The sequence below is a fragment of the Lepidochelys kempii genome, chromosome 1 (assembly GCF_965140285.1).
Source record: "Lepidochelys kempii isolate rLepKem1 chromosome 1, rLepKem1.hap1, whole genome shotgun sequence".
NCBI classification, from domain to species: Eukaryota; Metazoa; Chordata; order Testudines; family Cheloniidae; genus Lepidochelys; species Lepidochelys kempii.
In genome coordinates this window covers 207,850,754-207,872,197 of record NC_136380.1, presented here as the reverse complement: position 1 = coordinate 207,872,197, position 21,444 = coordinate 207,850,754, and the positions used below count along the sequence as shown (strand labels likewise).

The following is a 21,444-nucleotide window of genomic DNA, read 5'->3' as shown; positions in this document are numbered from 1 at the left end:
AAATTAAACATTTGAAGCTCAGGAAATTCCAGAGGAGATTTTTAGAGACACTCTCACTTGTAAAAACAATGAGGAGTCTGGTGGCACCTTAAATACTAAGATTTATTTGGGCATAAGCTTTCGTGGGTAAAAACCCCGCTTCTTCAGACGCATAGACTCACTTGTAGCAGACCCATGGATTTTCTCAACTGTTCTTCAGTGAGAAAGCACCAAAATGAGGCACTACATTTCTCATCTGCTCTTCCACTTCTGTTCGGTTTCCTGGCAGTAGCAGTAGCCATAACTTTGTGACTGAGGTTTCAAGGCCCTCCAACAATAGTGTGCAATGAGATGGAGCAGCTTTTGCTTGCTACTGCTGCAAACACAGCTGCTGAAGTTGTGGAGAAAATCTGCCTGCTACAAGCACCTTTCACACAAAGGACCTCAGTTGATTGGAGATAAAATATATTTGATAGACGTTTGGTTCCTAAATTTATCTGAGCTGGATTGGAATGTTGGCAGCAAACAGAGCTTTCCATTCTGATTGTAGAATCCTGCCCACAAAATCCTCATTGAATCGTACAAATCAGAGATGGAAAAGATCAATGGATATCCTTGTTTATTTCCCACCCTTAGGGTCAGGGTGGGATTGTTTCCTAGGGTGTGTATGCTTGTGCTTTGATTAATTTAGTTTTAAGTGTCCCAAGCAATGGGGCTTCCCTCTTACCCTAGGAGATTGTTCCCTTCCTCTCCTTCGTATATCTCACTCTCAGGAAGTTTTCCTTAATATTCAGCCTTGATAATTAAGTTTTCTTTGATTATTACATCCCTTTCTAGTTACATAAACTCTTCTCTCCTGCTGGTAACTGCTCCCTCTGTTCCATTGGTTGGTGTACATAGTCTTTTCTCTGAGTTCTCCTGGATGATCTGATTGCTTTTTCTACATATGGATAATGTAAGTTTCATTTCAAAGTCCAGCCTGTATCCTATAGAGCTTTATTGCACTTCTCAGGTGGCTCACATCAGTCTGCCCTAGCACTCCTTGACTGAGGTTCTACCATGCAATGCCTGGTTACATCTTAATGTTTAATGCACAAACTCCAAACAAATTATAAACTCAGAAGAACAGAGGCCCCGCAAGAAGTAGGGGAATTAAAGTACCCCCTACACCCACTAGGTGGTAGCTTCTCTCAACTGCTTTCTGTTTGTACTTTAAGTCTATGTGTAAATTCAACAGAGAGAAAATAAAGGACTGCGGATAGTTTAAAAGAGGGGAGGATGACAAAAGGGAAACACCTATTGGGTAGATTACCTAGGATGGGCGTGACAAGGGAGATTTAGGCTAAGTATTTACAACACCTAGGCGTCCTGCTGTCTAGTGGACTTCACATCTCTAAGTTAGGTGCCCAGCTTTGCCCAACAATGCAGGGACCGATATAGATGCCCAAGAACGGGAGCTACAAAAGCCAGCAAGCTGAATGGGAGCTGGTAGGAAGAAGTGAGTTAGGTGCCTAAACCATGTCAGCCCTTTCTTGCACCCCCAAAAAAAAAAAAAAGCGCCAAGGGGATGGTGGGGCTGTGCCACCCTTTGCCCCAGGCAGTGGAGCACTCACCCAGGAGGTGGAAAACCTGGGGTCCAATAGTCTGTCTAATTTGGAGACGGGAATTGAACCTTCCCTGCATGTGTCCTAACCAGTGGCTTCTGGGGTGGGGCTTTCAAGCACTGCTGTTGAAACTGTTCCACAATGTATGCAAGAGTTAGTCATGGATGCAGAGAAGGGTCCTGGAATGTGGGGCTCTAAGGAGCATGTCCTACACCCCACTGGACTACAGCATAATATTCTCCAGCCCAATGGTGGCCTTTGTGTGGGGTGGGCATGCTCTGAACACATGTACTAGTGCTGGCCCAGGAGATTAGGTGGGGCATGGCTAGTGTGTGAAGCCCACTGAGTGAGTAGCTGAGCAGTTTAGCCTCATCAGGACTTGGGCATCTTTGCACAAGTGCACCAGCAGCCATTTAGGTGCCATGGGGCCATCCCCAGCAGTGTATGTGCCTAGGGCCATTAGGCATCTCCAGATTTAGGCATTACCTGAGCAGATGTTTTGAGTAGCTAAATGTTGTACCTTAGCAACTAGGCACCTAAATCCCTTTGTGAAGCTAGCCCCTCAGTTGTCCATGGGTGCCAGTATACGATGGTTCTTTATTGGACATTTACAATATTAGTGCTCAGCTTGATTTAAAAACCACAAATATTGCCATGTCTGTCCCTTCCCTTAGGAGACTAGTCCATCCCCCTGCTACCTCCGGTGGGTGAGTGGCTTTTCCTCATATTCATGCCCTTCCTTCGAGCTAGCTCTCTCCCACACTCTGCTGTGTAATTCCTCTTCCTCCATTGTGGTTATACCCTTCACATTTGCACAGTAGGCTCATGTGCCCCTTTATTTGTCATTTAGCCAAACTAAATGGGTAGTGCTTTTAATGTTTCGGTCTGTGTCAGTCCCTCCAGCTGTTGCTCTGAATCCCACTGTCCCCCTTCTCCAAGTTGGCACTAGCTGTCTGGTAACAGGGTGCCCAGCAGGGAATGCAATTGGCCCCATGTGCTTGTGCCAGAGCCACAGAATATAAATATATATTTATACACACAAGAGCAAGGCTACCCATTCTCTAAGCACAGGCTGTGACTGCAAGGGTGAGATGACAGCCCTACAATAGCTGGAATGGGGGAAGCAGGGTGATGGGAGCGAGGAAAAGGACAACAGTCCTAATCTTCCTCATCCTAGCAGTTGTTTTGAAGTTACACTCAGTGTAGGGCTTATGCTTAGCTGAGCTGGATCAGTATGACCTGAGCCAAGTGAGCCTCAAAAGGAAGCTGCTCTCTGCCATCAGAAAGAACTGCTCTCTCCCCGTGTGCTCTCAGCAGCTGGCTGTTCACCTCGAGGGTGGAGCTAGACTATGAGAAGTTGACAGCAGGGCCACCAAGTGTCCCCATGCATCCAGCTCTGTCATGCCTCCCAGCACTCACAGAGGTGTTGGCCGCTGTGTAGTTGTAGCCATGTTGCACCCAGGATATTAGAGGGACAAGGAGGGTGAGATAGCTTTTATTGGACCAACTTCTGGTGGTGAGTTCCTTATTACATCAAAGTAGAGGGGTGTTCAGATACTGCTTAAGGTAGCACCATAGAGACACAGGCAGGGCTACATCTAATGCTGTTTGCATGAACTTTGTACATGTAAAAGCTCACCCTTAATATGGGATCTTACTGTAAAAAAAAAAAAATTTAAATCCCTCTTTGAACCTGTTTCTCTCTCATTCGTATTAGTCTCTTTGCAGCTTTGCACAGCAGATTCTGGACTGAGTCATTTATTCTAAACAAAGAACATATGGTGAGAGCTGTTGGGAGATTTTGTAACAGATGCAGATTATTCACAGTCCAACAGTGCCAGCAGTGAAATAAACTGACTGGCGAACAGTTGAGGGGTTGCAGTTTCCTTTCCCACAGTTTCTCCAAAACATTAGGCCAACCTTTTCAAAAGGGGTCACTGATTTTGGGTACCTGACTTGAGAAACCTTCAACCCAAGTTTCTACTCTTAAATACGCCCACTGCCAGCAGTGTGGTTGTACAGGTATGGGTAAGGGCAGAATTGGGTCTGCACAACTTTTATCGGTTCTAATGCAGAAGACAAGAAGAACCCAGCTTGAAGTCAGAGGCCTGGGAATTCATTTATTTGTAGTCTTAACAAATTTCAAGCAATCAATAGGACATCTTCCAGGAGCGAGACACTTTTCAGAGCACAGCTTCACCGTAGACTTTTTCCCCAAAGTAAATGCTAGTGGCCCAGGGCCTCTGTGTAATAGTTACCATAGAATCAAACATCCACACACACGCTGCTTTTTGACAATTCAACAATATTCCAATAGCAACTTTTTAAAAAAGTTACAGGAGGCCTCAGGTAATCGATACTATTTTTAAATTCAAAATTAGCAACATTTCACACCTTGTTCTTGTTTTTAATGATGTAGCAATTCTGGCAACAGTGAAAATGCAGAAGCTATTAACAAAAATCCAAAATCTATTTTGTGGCTGCAGCAGGGCTGAGGGGAAACAGCGTTTGGTTCAGAATTTTATCACACGGACATTTCACTCCTGCGGTGGGAGCCTTCTTTGCCAGCTTTCAGTCCACAGCAAAGGATTGGTTGTAAATTCAGAAGCCCTGAAAGACCAAGGTTCATAAGTAGCTTCTTCGCTATGGGCCTGACCCTGCTGAAGCTACTGAAGTCAATAGCAAAATCGCCACTAGTATGCACAGGACAGTGCCCTGATGCATGACTGCACTACGCTGTAATTCCACAGCTCCCTTTTCTAAACACCCACTCAGGGAGTGGACAGCAAAGGGAGGGCTCTAATGAAGAGTTGCTGTGTTAGGGTCACGGGATGTCATTTCAGATGCAAGAGGGGAGCTACCATTGAACTGATCTCCAGACAAGACCCAACCACGAACTTTTCCTCCACCGAAAAGCACAGGGAGGGAGGCCAAGGAGGAGCAAACATATCGGCATCTGGGGCTGCCAGGACATGGGTAGTAGGAGCCCACCACTGTCGAGCACCATCTCCCAGGACTGTTGCTTTTTCAGGTGGAACAATTCATTCAGCCCATTGCTTTTCACTGACCTGAGGTTCTTCCAGCTGCAGGATGAAGTAGCTCAAGTTTAAGGCTGGGGCTACAGATCTGAGCCTGGTCTTTGTTTGCTACCTGTAGCCTCAGCAGGCACTCCTCAGGCTGGCACAAGGTGAGAGCTAACACCTTCCCAGTTCTGGTTGCAGGGGCCCGTGGATGTGGTCAGATGTGGAGAGTGCTGACAGTAATGGCCCGTGGAATGCAGGGAACAGTTACAAAACATGACAGGGACCCGCATCGCCTCGGACGACCATACTCATGGGAGAGAAAGTGCAACACAACACAAAGGCAGGTAAAGGAGTCAAGAGCTAGTGTCAGATGCTCTTCACCATCTGAGGAGCCCGCTGTGTCTCATGTCCCCATTGCACTGCTGGGGTTAGTGCCAGGCAGTGAGCGAGAGAAAGAGACTGCTCCCTGGGGCAGCTCAGGACTGCTGGGTGGCTTTTCTCAGGTTGGCAGAGGTTGCAGGAGAAGGTGAACACAGTTTAAGTCACCCCTGGAGGAACACACTACCTTTAATGAACATGGCCACAGCTCCCTCTTCCAGCAGCCACTGGGAGAGGAACCAGCCAAAGCACTGCTCACCTGCCTTGCACTGGACTCCAGGATGCTGGCTGGCTACACCTGATCCAATGAGTGGCAGGGAGGAGGAACAGGCAGGGCTCTGTCTGCCTTTCAGGTTTTGCCTTGTTTATTACAGCAACCTCCTGTTTGCTGGTGTGGGATCTATCTGCTCCTCCCTCTCCACCTGGCTGGGGTGTCGGTGCTGTTTGTACAACAACAGGTTCATTCTCCCCAGACAATGCTGGCTGCCGGTTCTGCTCCTTCCACTGAGCAGAATGAAGAACACCATCCCCACCCCACCTCCTGTCACTCAGAACACAGGGATCTTGTCTCTCCGCACAGAATCCAAGTCATCATCCAGCGTTAACAGAACCTAAAACGAGAGGGAGAGATCAGCACACAGCTCCTGCGCGCGACATAGCTTTAACTGCCAGCTGCTTGGCATGAGATGCGGGAGCTCAGTCCACTTCCTAGCCGTGACACAGGTGCCCCCCTCACAAAAAACCCATCTGAATGGGCACTGGCTGGCCCCTCGTCAGGTGCCTCAGCAAAGAGGCTGGGGCCAAAATGGGCTGTGGAGACTGAACTCTCCTCTCCCCTTGAGAGAGATGATCCCCAGAGCAACGCGGTGTGGTGGGAGCTTGTTGTGCTTCTCCCCAGCCTGCACTTGCTCTGTGGCTGCTGACTAGAGGGCTTCTCTGCTCAGGACAGAGCCCAACACCTTTCACCAGCACTAAAGTCGTAGGAAAGCAAATGCCACCAGGGCAGCATTAGGCACCGCACAGCTGGGTAGGAAACAAAACTGGCTGCACCTCCTGACTATGCGCTTCAGGAGGGGCAGGGGAGAGGCAGCAGGGGGACAAGGGCTCAACCTCACCTCTCCACTGCCTCTCTCCCTCCCCCCCCCAGCCCAAGGACAGTTTGTTCTCCCACCCCCAGGGGCACCCCCTTGGCATTACACAGCAAGGTCAGAAAGGGCAGCAAGCTTAGTCCAGTTGGCTAATACAACTTACCTGCCACTTTTAGTTAGGGAATCCCAGGAGTGGCTAAAGCTCCATACTAGGGGCTTCACTGGGGGTCCAGTGGGGTCCCCAGCAGGGCGCTAGTGTGACAGCTGAGAAAGAGGGAGTCTCAGATGGGGTGTGGGGAGAGAAGAGAGGAACAAGGGCAATGTCCCCCCGCCCCATTATGGCTGCATCAGCCACAATCCTCAAGGGGATTCCGGGCAAGGAAGTAATTAAAAGAATGGAAGGGGGTGGAGTGGTGGAAAATGAGCCAACCCAATCACAGCAGGAGACACAGCTGTTGAACTCAGAGTTGGAGCATCCCCTTGCAGGGGCAGTCTCAGGAGCAGAGCAGGTGGAAAGACAAGTCAAGGATGGGGTTGATGCTCCCCAGAAGCAGGCTGTATGAATAGGGGTCAGGACGTAGCACAACACCACCAGGTGCCAGGGGGCTGCCAGCACGGCCAAGGCTACATATGTGCCCCAGCTAGAGTGAAACAGAAGAAAGATGGGGAGTGGTGGGGGAATAGAGTGAGGGATGAAGAACAACAGCAGGAGAGGTGGAAGGAGAATGAGCAGGAGATGGAGTGAGAGAGAAGCTCACCAAGAAGGAGAAGAACAAGGCAGCTGCTGAGAGGAAGTGCCAGACGTCATGGTCATCAAAGAAGCCCAGCAGGATGCATGGGCGATTCTTCTCTCGGGATTCCGCCGGGGTCTCCTAGGGAGAGAGAGCAGAGGGCTGAGGAGGAGCAGGCTCCCATATCTTCTCTCTCACACAGAGTGGGGACAGACACTTGGATGGCACGTTACTGGCATCGCCCATCCGAACATTTCACAAAACTCCCCCGGCTTAACCCTTCGGTACCATGTGGGATGTCAGACCAAAGAGCTGCACCGGGGAGAAGCATCTGTTTAGTAAGAGCGAGTGGGCAGAGAACGTGAAGGGGAGAGAGTGAAGCGGTAGCATGAGGAGACAGAGAGGGGCTAGAACACTGGACTTGGAGTCTGGAGACATGGGTTCTTCTCCCAGATTCATAGCTTCCAAGGGCAGAAGGCACCATGGTGACCATCTAGTCTGACCCCTGGTATAAAACAGGCCATAGACCTTCCCCAGTAATTCTGGTCAAGTTACAACTTATCTTCCAGAGATAGAGAAGCCACCGAACCCCAGGTAACTTGTTCCAATGGTAGTGACCCTCACTGTTAAATATGTGCACCCAAGATCTAGTCTCAATTTCTCCACTTCAGCTTTCAGACACCCAGCTGTGCCACTGACCTGCCCCGTGACCTTCAGCCTCTGTTTCCCCTCCCACTCAGTCTCCCTTCTTTATACAGTACAAGCTGTTTTATCCGGCACTTCACCAACCGGAAAGCTCTATAAACCGGCATTTCTGATCTTCATTGAAAGTCCGGTTTATAGTCTGGTTGGCATGGGGCTGGCAGGCGGCTGAGGCGGGGGTGGGGGTGCGGAGCAGAGGCTCTGGGAGGGAGTTTGGGTGTGGAATGAGGCTTGGGGCACAGGACGCCGGATCCAGGGGCCACTCACCTCAGGCAGCTCCCCGGCAAGCGGTGACCTGTCCCGGCTGCTCCTAAGTGGAGGTGCAGCAGGCAGCTCTGCACGCTGCCTCCACCAGCAGGCTCTGCCCCTGCTGTGGCTCCTGGCCAATGGGAGCTGCAGAGCCAGCGCTTGGGGCAGGGGCAGCGTGCAGAGCCACAGCCAGGACAGGTTGCCACTTGCGGGGAGTCGCCTGAGGTGATAGTCCCCTGGATCCAGCACCCCGAGCCACTTCCCGTGCCCCAATCCCCTGCCCTGAGCCCCCTCCCACACCCAAGCTCCTTCCCTCTTAGTTAACCAGCATTTTCCCGCTTACCGGCACTCCCCATTCCCCCAACATGCTGGATAAAACAGCTTTTACTGTATTGTGAGCACTTTAAAGCAAGGATGGTTTCTTAAACTGTTTGTGTACAGTGCCTAGCTCAATGGAGCCCTGATCTCAGCTGGGGCCACTAGGTGCTAGTGGAATACAAACAAAAACAACAAAACTAGAACTTGATAGTTTCATCTCAGTGATACTCATGAATAAAATCCATCCCCACTCTCTGCCCTCCTGTGGCTGCTATAAACAAAACTGCAAACAAATTCAAACCTCTGCCTACCTCAGACTGCCCGAGCCTTCTAACACCAAACATGCCCTTGGAATTAACCAAAACGATGACCTACTTGGGGGCAGAACCTGATCTGAAAACACGCCCCCATCTATCGACATTTGCTCATTCTTGCAACAAATCTCTACAGACTCAACTCCTGGATTCCAGACACCTTTAGCTTATAGGTTGCACAAAAAGTCTAACAGTGACTATGATTCCCCACCTATCAATCTTTATCCCTTGACCCTGTCACCACTGAAAATAGCAGTTCAAACTTTCTATTTCAACGAGATCTTCCATGTGCAGGCAACACCATCACGGTCTCAATACTGGGAGCACTACAGCGGCACAGGGATCCGGGTCTATGAGATTTTTAACATTATGCAGGTAAGAGATATATACAATGACTTACAAGCATTCAGAGAAATTTCTGCCCTCTGTGGTTACCAACCCAAAAAAGGCGTCCTGCTCCATAGTGCAGCTCTCTACTATCCTTTTTTCTAAGCTACTTGACCTATTAAAGAAAGTATCCATCTCTAGCCCCTCATGGCAAACTGAACCTAACAAACTTTGGAGAAACAAGCTGGGTAAGATCATATCTTTCTGGACCAACTTCTGTTGGTGAGAGAGAAGCTCTTGAGTCACACACAGGTCTTCTTCAGATCTGGGAATAGGGTTGCCAATTTTGGACTATTCCTGGAGGTTTCATCACAAGACATAATCTATAACGAAACATTCATCTTTAATTCCTGGAGACTCCCAGACAATCCTGGAGGGTTGGCCACTCTATGACTGGGGAAGAAACTCTCAGAGTCACAGCTAAATGCAAGGTGGAACAGATTGTTTAGCAAAAGTAGTGAGCACATATTGTAAGAGACCATTCCAGACAACCTGGTCTGCTAGCACCTCTGCACTTGGAGGGCAAAAAAGGGGGGTTAGTGGGTTACAGATTGTTGTAATAAGCTGTAAATCCAGAGTCTCTGTTCAGTCCCTGATTTTTGCTGTCTAGCAGAGGAATGAATTTAAGCTCCCAGGCACGTCTTTTGAAAACATTTTAGTAAAAGACAAAAACACCGTCACCTGTGGGTGAACACTTTTCACAGAGTGATCACTCCATATCTCACCTCTCAGTCCTCATCCTCATCCTCAAGGAAACCTGCACAACACAAAAGACGAGCCTGGGAGCTTAAATTCATACCTCTGCTAGACACTAAAAATCATGGGCTTTGTCTCCACTACCACTTTTGTCAGCAAAACTTCGGTCAGTCAGGTGTGAAAAAAACCACTCCCCTGACCAACATAAGTTACACTGACAAAAGCACTGGTGTGGACAGTGCTATGTCTGTGGGAAACACTCACCCACCAACACAGCTACCGCCGCTTATTGGGGGTGGTTAAATTATGCTGGCTGGAGGAGAGCTCTCTCCCATTGGCATAGAGCGGCTACCCAGGAGACCTTACAGCGGGGCAGCTGCAGTGGTACAGCGGTGCTGCTGTAAGGTCCCGAGTGTAGACACAGCCATAGTCTTAATAATGACACTCGAATGATGGGTCATTGCAACAATCTGTAACCCACTAATCCCTCCTTTTGTCCTATGTCTACAGGGTTGTTAACGGGCCACTTCACCTTGAATGGTCCCTTAGTTTAGCAAAAGACATTTGTGCACTTTCTATCTGCTCAATCTTGCATTTAGCTGTGACACACCGAGTACCTTTCCCAGACCTGAAGAAGAGCTCTGTGTAAGCTGAAAAGCTTGTCTCCCTCACCAATGGAAGTTGGTCCAATACAAGAAGTTATCTCGCGCATCTGGTCTCACTAATATCCTGGGACTGACACGGCTACACCACCACTGCATACAAGCTAACTTCTTTATCAGCTGCTCTGTGCTTCCTCCACACCAAAATCTTAAATAAATATTCTGTATGAACACTGGTGTTCAGGGATAATGAATTCTGCATAGTAAGCATTCAGTGCATAGGAGAATCTAGAAAGACACTGGAAAGACAAAAACCCTCCCCCATTATACAAACAGAAGCAGGAGAAAAGAAATTACCCTCCAAATAAACAGCCACCTGGAGTAATTCTAGATCTGTGAGCTTCTACAAGAGCTCATGTTACCGACCTACCAAGGTATAGCTATATTTTCTTTCTCCACCAACAGCCAGTACTCTTTCTGGATCACTTTCACACCACCCTCTCAATTCACGTTAATGTAATAAGGAACACACGGGATCAACAGTGTGGTACGTGATGCCCTTGGCTATTCCTGCGCTAGTGCAGTTATTTTTGGCTCATGTCTGTAATAGTCCCCATCCTTCCAATACATTGAAGGAGTTTGCCCTTTCTTTGTCATGTACGGTTATTAACGATCCAGATGCCTTTTTCTAAAACATTTTTTTGCAGGATAAAAAGGGATATTCAGAAGTATGGACTGGGGAAGGAAAAGGGAGCAGAAATGATGGAGGAAGAGAGGGAGAGGGAGAGAGAGAGATGGGGCTCAAGACAGATAAATGTGTGGCCTTTACCTCCCAGCTGCTGAGGTTTTGGAAGAAGAAGTAAAGGGCTGCAGCCCAAACCGCGGCCGTGGCCACAATGCAGAACAGTGGGATGGGCAGGAGCTTCTCAGAGCTGCGGAGCTGCAACGATCAAAAGGAACAAGGCCTCAAAAATCAGCCCAGGGAGGCAACATACAATGTCCTTTCCAAGAACCATCCAGCTGTGCACACGATCACAGCAAAGGGCACAGTCCCGGCACACCCCTGAAAACAGGAGGGTGTAGTCAGTAGCACAGGGCATCCATTATTCTCAATTTTGGATCAGAAAATCATCTGCCTCTTCAACTTTCTGAAAGCTCTGGCTTCATTTATTGCCCCTTTTAGGAGAATCTAAGGCCCGGTCTGCACTCTGCAAAGAGACATAACAAGCAGCGTCTGGCAGGCTTGCAATGCTACACAAAGCCCTGCATCCTCTTGCCGACGCCAGCCCAGGAGTTTTACAAGCTCGGTTTGAGACACCCAAGATGGGCTGTCTGCGACGGCTCCTCGGCAGGGCAATCACAAGTGTTGCAGCTATAACAGCTCAACCTATCCTCCGAATACATCCCTAAGTGCAGGGCACCCTGTGTGGAAAGTACCCAGAAACCCCTGCTCCCAGCAACAGTGCTACCTAGGGGATAGGTGCTCTGGAGTCCCAGAATGCACTGGTGCCCTCATAGTGTAAAGTGGACTGATGTATGGCTGTCCCACATGGTTTCTGTAAAAAAAATAGCTGATCATGTGTTGCCGATGGGTTTCCCCCAAGCCCCTAACACCAAGGCCCCCCATGCTGCAGAATTAGCAAGTCCCCAGTGGGAGTGGACATTGCAGAGGAGCAGCGAGGGGCGCAGACATTGGGCAGCCAGCCCCCCTTCACACTGCACTGCAGGAGTGGTGGAGACACAAGGAACTGCTGCACGAAAGGCCTTCGTTCCCCCAACGGGAAGGCAGAGGAAATAAGGGCTGATAAGGGCAAACAAGCTGCCTCCTTTACCTTCATGATGATGTAAAAGGCCAGATACAGCAGTAGGTTACAGATAAAGATCCCCAGCATGTAGGAGGCAAAGTCCCTTGGCCGATACACCAGTCCAAAGACAGCACTGAGAGAAGGGAGGGACAGAGACAGACACATTAACCAACTTCTTCACCCATACTAGGGAGGGAGACTCCAGAATGTGTCAATCACACACTGCTCCCGCTATCACAGGACACTTGACGGACACCAGTTTGGCCTCACAGCCCTCTGGGGTGGCAGGTAAATACTCTATGTCCTATTTTACAAATGAGAAACTAAGGCGGGGTGGGGGAAAGTGATTTGCCACAGGGAGCCAGTGGAAGAGCTAAGAACAGAATCCAGGAGTCCTAGCCCGCCCTCTCCCCACCCCCACGCAGCCAACTCATATATCACGCTCCTGCCCTCACTTCTGTGGTTTCCGATCTTATTTGACACTATTTTGTCTTTTCTGCTCAGTATTCAGAACCTGTGCGTGGGCGGGTGAGAGGCTGAGAGGAAATAACTAGAGTGCCCCCTGCTGCCCCTCTTATTGGCTTGCAGGACCTCCTTTCTCCCAGGCCCTACTGGGCAGCAGGGGATATCTGACAGTTGGATCCACTTCAGAGTGAGCTTGAAATCTCTAGTCAGTTTTAAATGAAGGCGTTCAAGTAGTTTCAGGGCCTACACCTGACCCAGAGCCCCTGCCAACTTCTTGTCTTTTGCAGTCACATCTCCCTGTGGCATGCTGCTGTTCGGAAGATCCAATCCACACAAACAACAGAGCACACAGACTATCTGTTAAAATTACACTGGACGTTGACTAGGAGCATAAGCTAGGAGCTGCATTCCAGCTGAGAAGTTTACATTCTGACAGCCTATATTCCTCCCTTGTTTTTCAGTTGAATTTGGGATTCTTCGCTCCCTTTCCTGGGTGGTTGTGCTGTAGTTGTGGACTGTTAAGCAGCCAGAGGTGGCTTCATTTCAGCAATAAAAGGCCAGATTTTTAGCCATGTGTTCGTCTCTTCTGAACCACTCCAGGGGCACAACATTCCTGGAAAGCTGCCTTAAAGCAGCAGCACCCTCCATATAGTGAAATCCACAGCTATGGCAAAGCTACGCCAGCTGTTCCTGCCCTACCCCTGGTGCAGGGGAGTGGCTGGAGCAAAATGCGTTTTGGTGATCCTGGCTGTTGGAGGAAATTAAGACAGGAGAGGAAATGAAGAATTCTGCTGGTGGTGGATTTAAGGAGGCACAATACAATTGCCCAAACTAGGTTTTAACAAGGAATTTTCTTGGGAAAAGGCACCAAGGAAACTTTAACAAGAGGCCAGGATTTTGATTTTACATCTCATCCAAGAACTGGCCCCTCTAGCAACGTGGTCTAACAGCATGGCAGGGCACTGGACAAGTCCTGACTCAGGGTGCATCTACACAGCACAAGCAGTTCAGGGGCTAGCAAGCTTGAATCCAGTTAGCATGGGTGACAACAGCAGTGACAACTGCACAGTGAGGTCTAGCGAGCCGAGTACGTACCCTGGGCCTTGTATTACCTACGCTGAACCCTGTGCTGCACCGTCTCTACTGCTGTTCTTAGCCACACTCGCTGGATTCAAGCTCGCTAGGGTAGGCTACCCCATGAACAGCGGGCCCTACCAGAGGGGACGGACAAGTGCTACCTACAAAACCACCAACACTGCAGTCTGCAACAGCTCCGTTTTGCTGGAGGTCTCCCACGTACATATTGAGCAGGCCTGACCCATTTTAGCTTCTCAGCTCTAACAGGATCATGCCCCTGGTTTCAGCTCTGTAAAGCCTGGAACTCACCTCCACTTTAGGGTTGCTGAAATCCAGCAGAAGGATCTGAAAGACTCCCACACAAAGACCACTACATTTCTACCCCCATTCCAGCCACCTACAACAATCAATGCTGAAACACGCGCACACCCCACTACTACTTACAAGGACCAGTTGACCAGGTTTCCAACAATAAGCAGCACCATTCTGTCCTGGGGAGAAGGCACAATAATCACAGCTGATGAATGTTCAGTCTTCACCAATGCTATACAAAACGTGGCGAGGAGTGCAGGCAGAGAAGTTTGTTACGGCAGTTCAAGAGACTCTCACAGATTTAAAATTTGCCTCTCACAAATGCATGAATGCGTGAGTGTCAGATCCTTTTTTTTGGGTGAACATTTGTGCTAGGAAAACAAATTGCTCCAATTTTATGGATTTTAAAGGGATATTGTGGAGTAGAAATCTAATCTGTTCCAAAAAAGGAGTTCCAAGATGTTTCCGGTAATGCACCAGCCCCTGAATCCCCTGGTCAGTTTTTGTGATTTTACAAATAGTATTTTTCCTATTTCTTAATAATAAATAATAATAATAATCTCACACACAGAAAGGAACTGACTACACAAGGGAAACAGGGAAAACGATTAAGCACAAAGCGCTGTCAAACACATAAGAGAATTCCCCCTTCTCCCCAACCTTTTCAGTTCCAGTGAGCTCAGGTAGTTCTTGTAACTAACTATAGCAATTATAACGGGTGAAAAACTTTGCAGGCTTTTTAAGTGGAAGATGCCCCTTTGAGCCTAGACCTGCTGTCATCACATTCAACTTGTTCTGGTGTTGTAGGTCTGAATTTTTCTTCCTAATTAACAGTGTTTTCTTAAGATCCCCGTGGTCATACACTGCTTGGGAAATTCAGTCTGTCATGTCCCAGGAGAAGTAAAAGAAGCCTCTTTTAAAAAAGAAACAGACGGGGTGTGTGGAGCCTAGCTGCTTGAAAATTCAGTCACCCAGGACAGCCAGGAACGGCTCAGCCCATAAGGCACACGAGGCGCCAGGCTGGAGTCAGTGCTGAACAGCCTCTGACAAGAAGTGAGTTTAAGGGACTTGGGTAACAACCACATCTTGGTTTTGTCTGCAAAACCCCGTCAGCCCTAGGGCGAAGCAGAAACAACAGCAGCTGTAGGTCTGCCACTAAAGCAACAACCAGGGTAAGGCTGTAGGACAGCAACTGTTGGGAATGCAGTGCTGACCTCCCTATGCTAACAGCTTCCGAATCATCGATGTTTTTAAAAATATCCCCCTTCCTTGACCAATTCACCTCAAACTCCCCACAAAAGCATCCTGCGGCCTAAGACAAAGAGCGTGGAATTCCAGACCAAAGACAGAAGCTTTATTTTGTTGGAGAGGGTTTTCAAAAAAAAAGATTTCTTTGTCCACTCATTTGAAGAGCCACATGTGCTGCCTACACACGCTCTGCACAGCTTTAACCACTCCCTAGCCGGCAACTGAGTAACTGCCAAGGATGGGCTGGGGCTTGGGAAACCACCTACCATGTACATTGGCCGGCTGCACTGCTGGATACAGTCCGTGTACAGCACCATCGCCACCCGGCGGAAAATCCCAAAGTCTGCTGGAGATAAGAGGACAGGAAAGCCAATGTATCCAGCCAAGTAGCCCTGACAGGGCAGTGAGGCAGTATCGCTACCCAGGGAGCAGGGTGACACTAACTGAGGAGGGCATGCAAGTGGGGAGCCCACACCCACCAAGCCGGATTGCTTTGCCTTCCCTTTGGGAAGCAAATCATTAGTGCAGCAGCTCATGATTCACAGTGCAGGGGGTGTCAATGTGACAAGGGGACACTGGAATACAGACAGCTGTCAGCTGAATGGCATTTGGCCATGCAGAGTTTCAACACCCACCTATCACCCATTGGCATTGTCCGAGAGTCCCCCTAACATGTACCTGGCATATTCTGTGGCTGATCCTCAGAGGGAGGCAGGAGCATGTGCTGAGGCATGGGGAAAGGCCAAGCAGTCTCCACACTTCCCTTCTCTAAGGAATTTTCACCTAGGGTATTCATCCGGTCCCACCCACAGAGAAAATGGCTGCAGGGTGTTGAAGGGGCTGGAATCCTCCCCTCAGGCTGGAGGACAGCTCCTCCTCCAGCCCCTGAAACTACTGCACTGCCCCGACTGGAGGGTTTGTGGCGGACAGTTCCACATTCTCATAGGCCCATCCCCTTCAGAGACACGTGTGGAACTGCTGGAGTCCAGAGCACCAAGATTGGAGCCCTCCTGCATGCCTGCTCCGACCGCAGGCCCCTGTTCCACTGCAGAAAGATGTGGTTCTGCTGCCGTGTGCACTTCCTGTGGCCCACACTCTGCCACTGATTTCATTCCTAAAGAACCCACACAGCAGGCTAAAGGAACATATGTTCCCCGTCCATTTGCTCCATTGCTGCTCACTCAATCCAAACAGGGAAGAAAGGGAGCTGCTGGTTACCTGTGTCAGGGACATCTGAGACCAAGGGCAGCAGAAGAAAAAGGAGAAAGAGGTTTGTGAGTGGAGCGCAACAGCTGTGTGGGGCCTGCACATCTAGGTAGGAGAGCAGATGCCTCACAGATGCCTCTCTGAGTGGTTTGACTGCTACAGGAATACTGTAGTGCACCCAGGTACAGCCCCACCTTTGGGCGCCACATAACAGAGAGAAACACTCTGGGCAGAGAGTCCCTGTGACAGCATGCTTAGGAGCCCTGTAGCTGGAGTGCCACAAAGTGGGTCACTGTGCTGGGCTCTCCCAGTGCCAGGCAGCAGAGGTGTCAGAACAGGAAGACAGCGTTAGAAGAGTGGCATACCCCCGGGCCTGGCGCACAGGCGCTAGCAGGAAGACTGACTTTGCAGAGGTGGCATAGGCTGCCGGGGTTACTAATTCTTGTGCCCCAATTCAGGGTGGGGAGCAAGAGGCACATGAGCACCAGGGGCAAAAAGCCCATTTCTCCTCAGCCACCAGGCTTACCTATTTTGAAGCGGCCCATGTAGTAGATCTGGGTGCTGAGAGCCAGCGAGGCCACGACGTGGATGACTGAGAAGATGACCCAAAACCACACATCATTCTTTCCGAACACCTGGGAGCAAAACAGAAAAAATGGTGGGTTCTCAGGCTCCGCCGCCCATCGTTCAGCCCCCAAAGCCTCCCCCAGCTATCAGAAACACTTGCCAAACACAGACCCTGCGAAAGGGTAGGGCCAAAACGTTCAACCTCAGGTCAGATTCCTAAATCCGTATTTAGGTACCTAAATAAATGTGAGCTGGTTCACCAGAGGTGCTGAGCACCCACAAGCCCAACCTGAATAAAAGGGAGCTGCACCCACCTTATAGTAGCTCCATCTAGGTTGCATTTCCCTAGTTTGTTTATGAGAAGGTCATGCGAGGCAGTATCAAAAGCCTCACTAAAGTGAAGCTATACCAGGTCTACTGCTTCCCCCCTATCCACAAGGCTTGTTACCCTGTCAAAGAAAGCTATCCGGTTGGTCTGACACGGTTTGTTCTTGACAAATCCATGCCCGACTGTTACTTATCACCTCATTATCTTCTAGGTGTTTGCAAACTGATTGCTTAATTATTTACTCTATTGTCTTTCCGGGTATAGAAGTTAAGCTGACTGCTCCGTAATTCCCCAGGTTGTCCTTATTTCCCTTTTTATAGATTGGCAAAGGGAAAATATAGTGCCAATTGTCTGGAATCTCTCCCGTCTTCCATGACTTCTCAAAGATAAAATGAGAGCCAAGGCCCTGCGGTATTGGTCACGCTCACCCAGGGGCCATCAGACTTTGCAGGCTGGGAGCAAATGCTCCCCGCCCCCTGTACTTTTTGTCCTTTGGGTCAGTGCTTTTCCTTCCTGGAGAGCAGGGTGGGTAGGAGAGAGCCATACCACTCCAAGGACAGCCAGGCAAATGACCACGGCAAAGGAGGCGTAAGCAGAGTAAGCACTGGCGTTGATGTCAGGGTGGCGGGTCTGGTACAGCTTGAGCATGCAGAGTCCTGCAATCATGTACATGAAGGAGGTGTCTGTGAAAGGAAGAGAACAGAGAGAATGAAGACAGGGTTTTTCCCTACTCACTGCCCAGGGGACTGGGATGGCTTTTCAGAGTGTGTCTGTAAATCAGGGCTGAGCCCACAGGCCAGACCCTTGGCTGGTAGGTATAGCTCCCTAGACATATGCCAATTTGCTCCGGCCATTCTCCAATTTGCACTGTGAGCTCCCTGAGTGCTGTGAAGCAATGCAGAATGAGACTTAAGTGCTTGGAATATGCCAGCACAACACAGGGCCACATGGGATTATTGCTGGGAACAGGTGAGCTGACCTACAAGGAGACAGTTTCTAGCCTGATGGGGCTGAGGTCCACATGTTAGATACATGGGCCATTGAATCTTCTGGGGGGGGAATCAGGAGCTGTCAGGACCTCAGAGGCAAACAATTTAGGCCTTGTCTATGCTACCTTTGAACGCTGAGTGCCAGAATTGAGGGGAATCATGGTTCTTGCCAGCAGAGTGCTAACACAGTCACCTGGACAGTGTATCATCAACTGGAGTACAAAAAACACAACGTTCACTAACTGGTCCCTGCACACCCAACATGTGGGCAAGCTCCGAAGAGGTCTGCAGGCCTAGCATCCCGGGGGATGCCGAAGTTCCACTTGGCTGATCTGCTTCAAACCTGAACGGGTGAAATCTGAGCCCTCCTTCCCCATAAGTTTCTCTGTTGGCTGGAGTTCTCCACTTACCAAACTGGAAATTAGAGTAGTTGGGGCAGACATGGTAACAAGCACTGAGAACCCCTTCCATCATCAAAGCAATGCCCATGGCATAGAAAAGACCAAAGTGTTTGGGGATTCCATACTCCTGGAAGAGGAGGAGGGAAGAGAACACAAGGGACACAGTGTCATATCCTCACTAGTGAGAGCTTACACTCCTATGGAGCTCAAACTACAGTTTACACACACTCACATTCCAATGAAGGGTAGCCACCTTTGGGGTGTCTATGGCACACAACAGCACACTGCCATGCTACTTAGCAGTCTAAGAACCAGCTAGATGGAACTGTAGGGAGGGTTGACGGGGCAGAATGCAGCTGACCATGGGGGAATCTGTCAGTATACTGACACTGAAAAACCCCAGCCCAGATTCCCCACTCCCCTGCCCCTTGTGCGGTGATTTACACCCGGGCAAAGGGAGCACACCACGGATGTAAGGCACTATCACATCAGAAAAGTAGCATTTTACACCCGTTTTCCACAGATGTAAATGAGAACACCGGTGCACCGGCAGCGGGGAATTGAGCCCCCCAGCCCTTCTGAGAAGAGATCTTCGTCAGGACCCGGTTTAGGTCTCCATTGAAAGTCCAGGAACACGGATCCCTACCATACCGGGATACTTGTTTAGAACCGAATTGGGGGAACAGCGCCACCTACTGAAGCAGCACTGCCATTGCTGCCAGGACTTGCAACCTGTAATGTCACCCATGCACATACCGGACAGATACAACCCCTCTTTGTTGTGAGATCTGATCAGACCAGAGCTGAGACCAGTGCTTAATTTGTAAGGAAAGAGGTGCTGGGCCTCAAGCTAATTTTTTTTTTTTTTTTTTTTTTTTTTACATTCATAACTGAAGCAGCAAGCTCAGAGGTGCCAGGGCTGTGAACCGCAAAATCATGGAGCAGGTCCCCAAGGAATCCATTTTGAAGCCCTTGGAGGAGAGGAAAGTGATCAGGAACAGTCAACATGGATTCACCAAGGGCAAGTCATGCATGACCGACCTGACTGCCTTCTATGAGGAGATAACTGGCTCTGTGGATGAGGGGAAAGCGGTGGATGTGATATATCTTGACTTTAGCAAAGCTTTTGATACAGTCTCCCACAGTATTCTTGCCAGCAAGTTAAAGAAGCATGGGCTGGATGAATGGACTATAAGGTGGATAGAAAGCTGCCTATTTTGTCGGGCTCAACGGGTAGTGATCAACAGCTCAATGTCTAGTTGACAGCTGGTATCAAGCAGAGTGCCCCAGGGATCGGTCCTGGGGCCATTTTTGTTCAACATATTCATTAATGATCTGGATGATGGGATGATTTGCACCCTCAGCAAGTTCGCAGATGACACTAAGCTTGGGAGAGAAGTAGATACGCTGGAGGGTAGGGATAGGGTCCAGAGTGACCTAGACAAATTGGCCAAAAGAAATCTGATGAGGTTCAACAAGGAAAAGTGTAGAGTCCTGCACTTAGGAAGGAAGAATCCCATGCACCGCTACAGGCTGGGGACTGACTGGCTAAGCAGAAGTTCTGCAGAAAAGGACCTGGGGATTACAGTGGATGAGAAGCTGGATATGAGTCAGCAGTGTGCCCTTGTTGCCAAGAAGGCCAACAGCATATTGGGCTGTATTAGTAGGAGCATTGCCAGGAGATCGAGGGAAGTGATTATTCCTCTCTATTTGGCACTGGTGAGGCCACACCTGGAGTATTGCATCCAATTTTGGTCCCCCCACTACAGAAGGGATGTGGACAAATTGGAGAGAGACCAGCAGAGGGCAACAAAAATGATTAGGGGGCTGGGCACATGACTTACGAGGAAAGACTGAGGGAAGTGGGGATATTTAGTCTGCAGAAGAGAAGAGGGAGGAGGGATTTGTTAGCAGCCTTCAACTACCTGAAGGGGGGTTCCAAAGAGGATGGAGCTCGGCTGTTCTCAGTGGTGGTAGATAACAGAACAAGGAGCAATGGTCTCAAGTTGCAGTGGGGGAGGTCTAGGTTGATATTAGGAAACACTATTTCATTAGGAGGGCGATGAAGCACTGGAATGGGTTACCTAGGGAGATGGTGGACTCTCCATCCTTACAGGTTTCAGAGTAACAGCCGTGTTAGTCTGTATTCGAAAAAGAAAACGAGTACTTGTGGCACCTTAGAGACTAACCAATTTATTTGAGCATAAGCTTTTGTGAGCTACAGCTCACTTCATCGGATGCATGAAGTGAGCTAAAGCTCACGAAAGCTTATGCTCAAATAAATTGGTTAGTCTCTAAGGTGCCACAAGTACTCCTTTTCTTTCTCCATCCTTAGAGGTTTTTAAGGCCCGGCTTGACAAAGCTCTGGCTGGGATGATTTAGTTGGTGTTGGTCCTGCTTTGAGCACGGGGTTGGACTAGATGACTTCCTGAGGTTTCTTCCAACCCTAATATTCTATTATTCTGTGCCAAGCCTAGAGTTCCTGGGGCTCAGCCTGGGCACAAATTAAGCACTGGCTGGAAGACTAAAGGTTCCTAGATCTATGGTTAAAATAAGCTTCCTGTGCAGTGCAGCTCAAGCAGAGCCAGCCAAGTTCCTGTGGAATAAAATGGACTTGTCTCCACCTCCTTACAAAGGAGTGGAGAGGTTCGAGTCTCACCCTGTGGCTTTGTGCTCTTCTCGGGGGATGTTCTGGACTTCTAAAAAAAATTTAAAAATACCCTGTGATAAACAGGAGAGGTTCTCTATCCAAAGCTGATTGCTCAGAACTCCTCAGTCCGTTTGGCAGAGCCGAGAGCAGGCTCTCATTCATGCTGCATTAATGCTCCATGGAGTGACGTGTTTCACACCTGGACGCCATGCGGTGATGGCCACATTACAAATCCAAAGCTAGGTCTTTGTCCGGGGACTATCTCTCAAGCACCCCTCCTCTCACTGCCCCCAGAGCGCTAACTAGAACAGATTCCTGCCCAACG

At 49.2% G+C, this 21,444-nt stretch overlaps 1 protein-coding gene across 6 annotated transcripts in view; it reads right to left on the bottom strand.

The window, feature by feature from the left end:
* Positions 1-3,683: 3,683 nt before the first annotated feature.
* The window catches only part of SIDT1 (SID1 transmembrane family member 1), a 91,935-nt gene continuing 74,174 nt past the window's right edge, over positions 3,684-21,444 (bottom strand). The window contains exons 17-26 of one of the 6 annotated variants that reach the window (XM_073310073.2): positions 18,479-18,596; positions 17,626-17,762; positions 16,711-16,819; positions 16,197-16,211; positions 15,245-15,324; positions 13,863-13,909; positions 11,904-12,009; positions 10,901-11,011; positions 6,831-6,944; positions 3,684-5,595 (exon numbers count right to left, since the gene is read on the bottom strand). In XM_073310073.2, the coding sequence (XP_073166174.1) occupies positions 5,533-5,595; positions 6,831-6,944; positions 10,901-11,011; positions 11,904-12,009; positions 13,863-13,909; positions 15,245-15,324; positions 16,197-16,211; positions 16,711-16,819; positions 17,626-17,762; positions 18,479-18,596 (900 nt within the window). In that variant the 3' untranslated portion in view covers positions 3,684-5,532. Of the gene's footprint in view, positions 5,596-6,830; positions 6,945-10,900; positions 11,012-11,903; positions 13,963-15,244; positions 15,325-16,196; positions 16,212-16,710; positions 16,820-17,625; positions 17,763-18,478; positions 18,597-21,444 lie in introns of those variants that run through there. The other 5 variants (XM_073310083.2, XM_073310094.2, XM_073310103.2 and 2 more) reach the window with 5 other exon arrangements.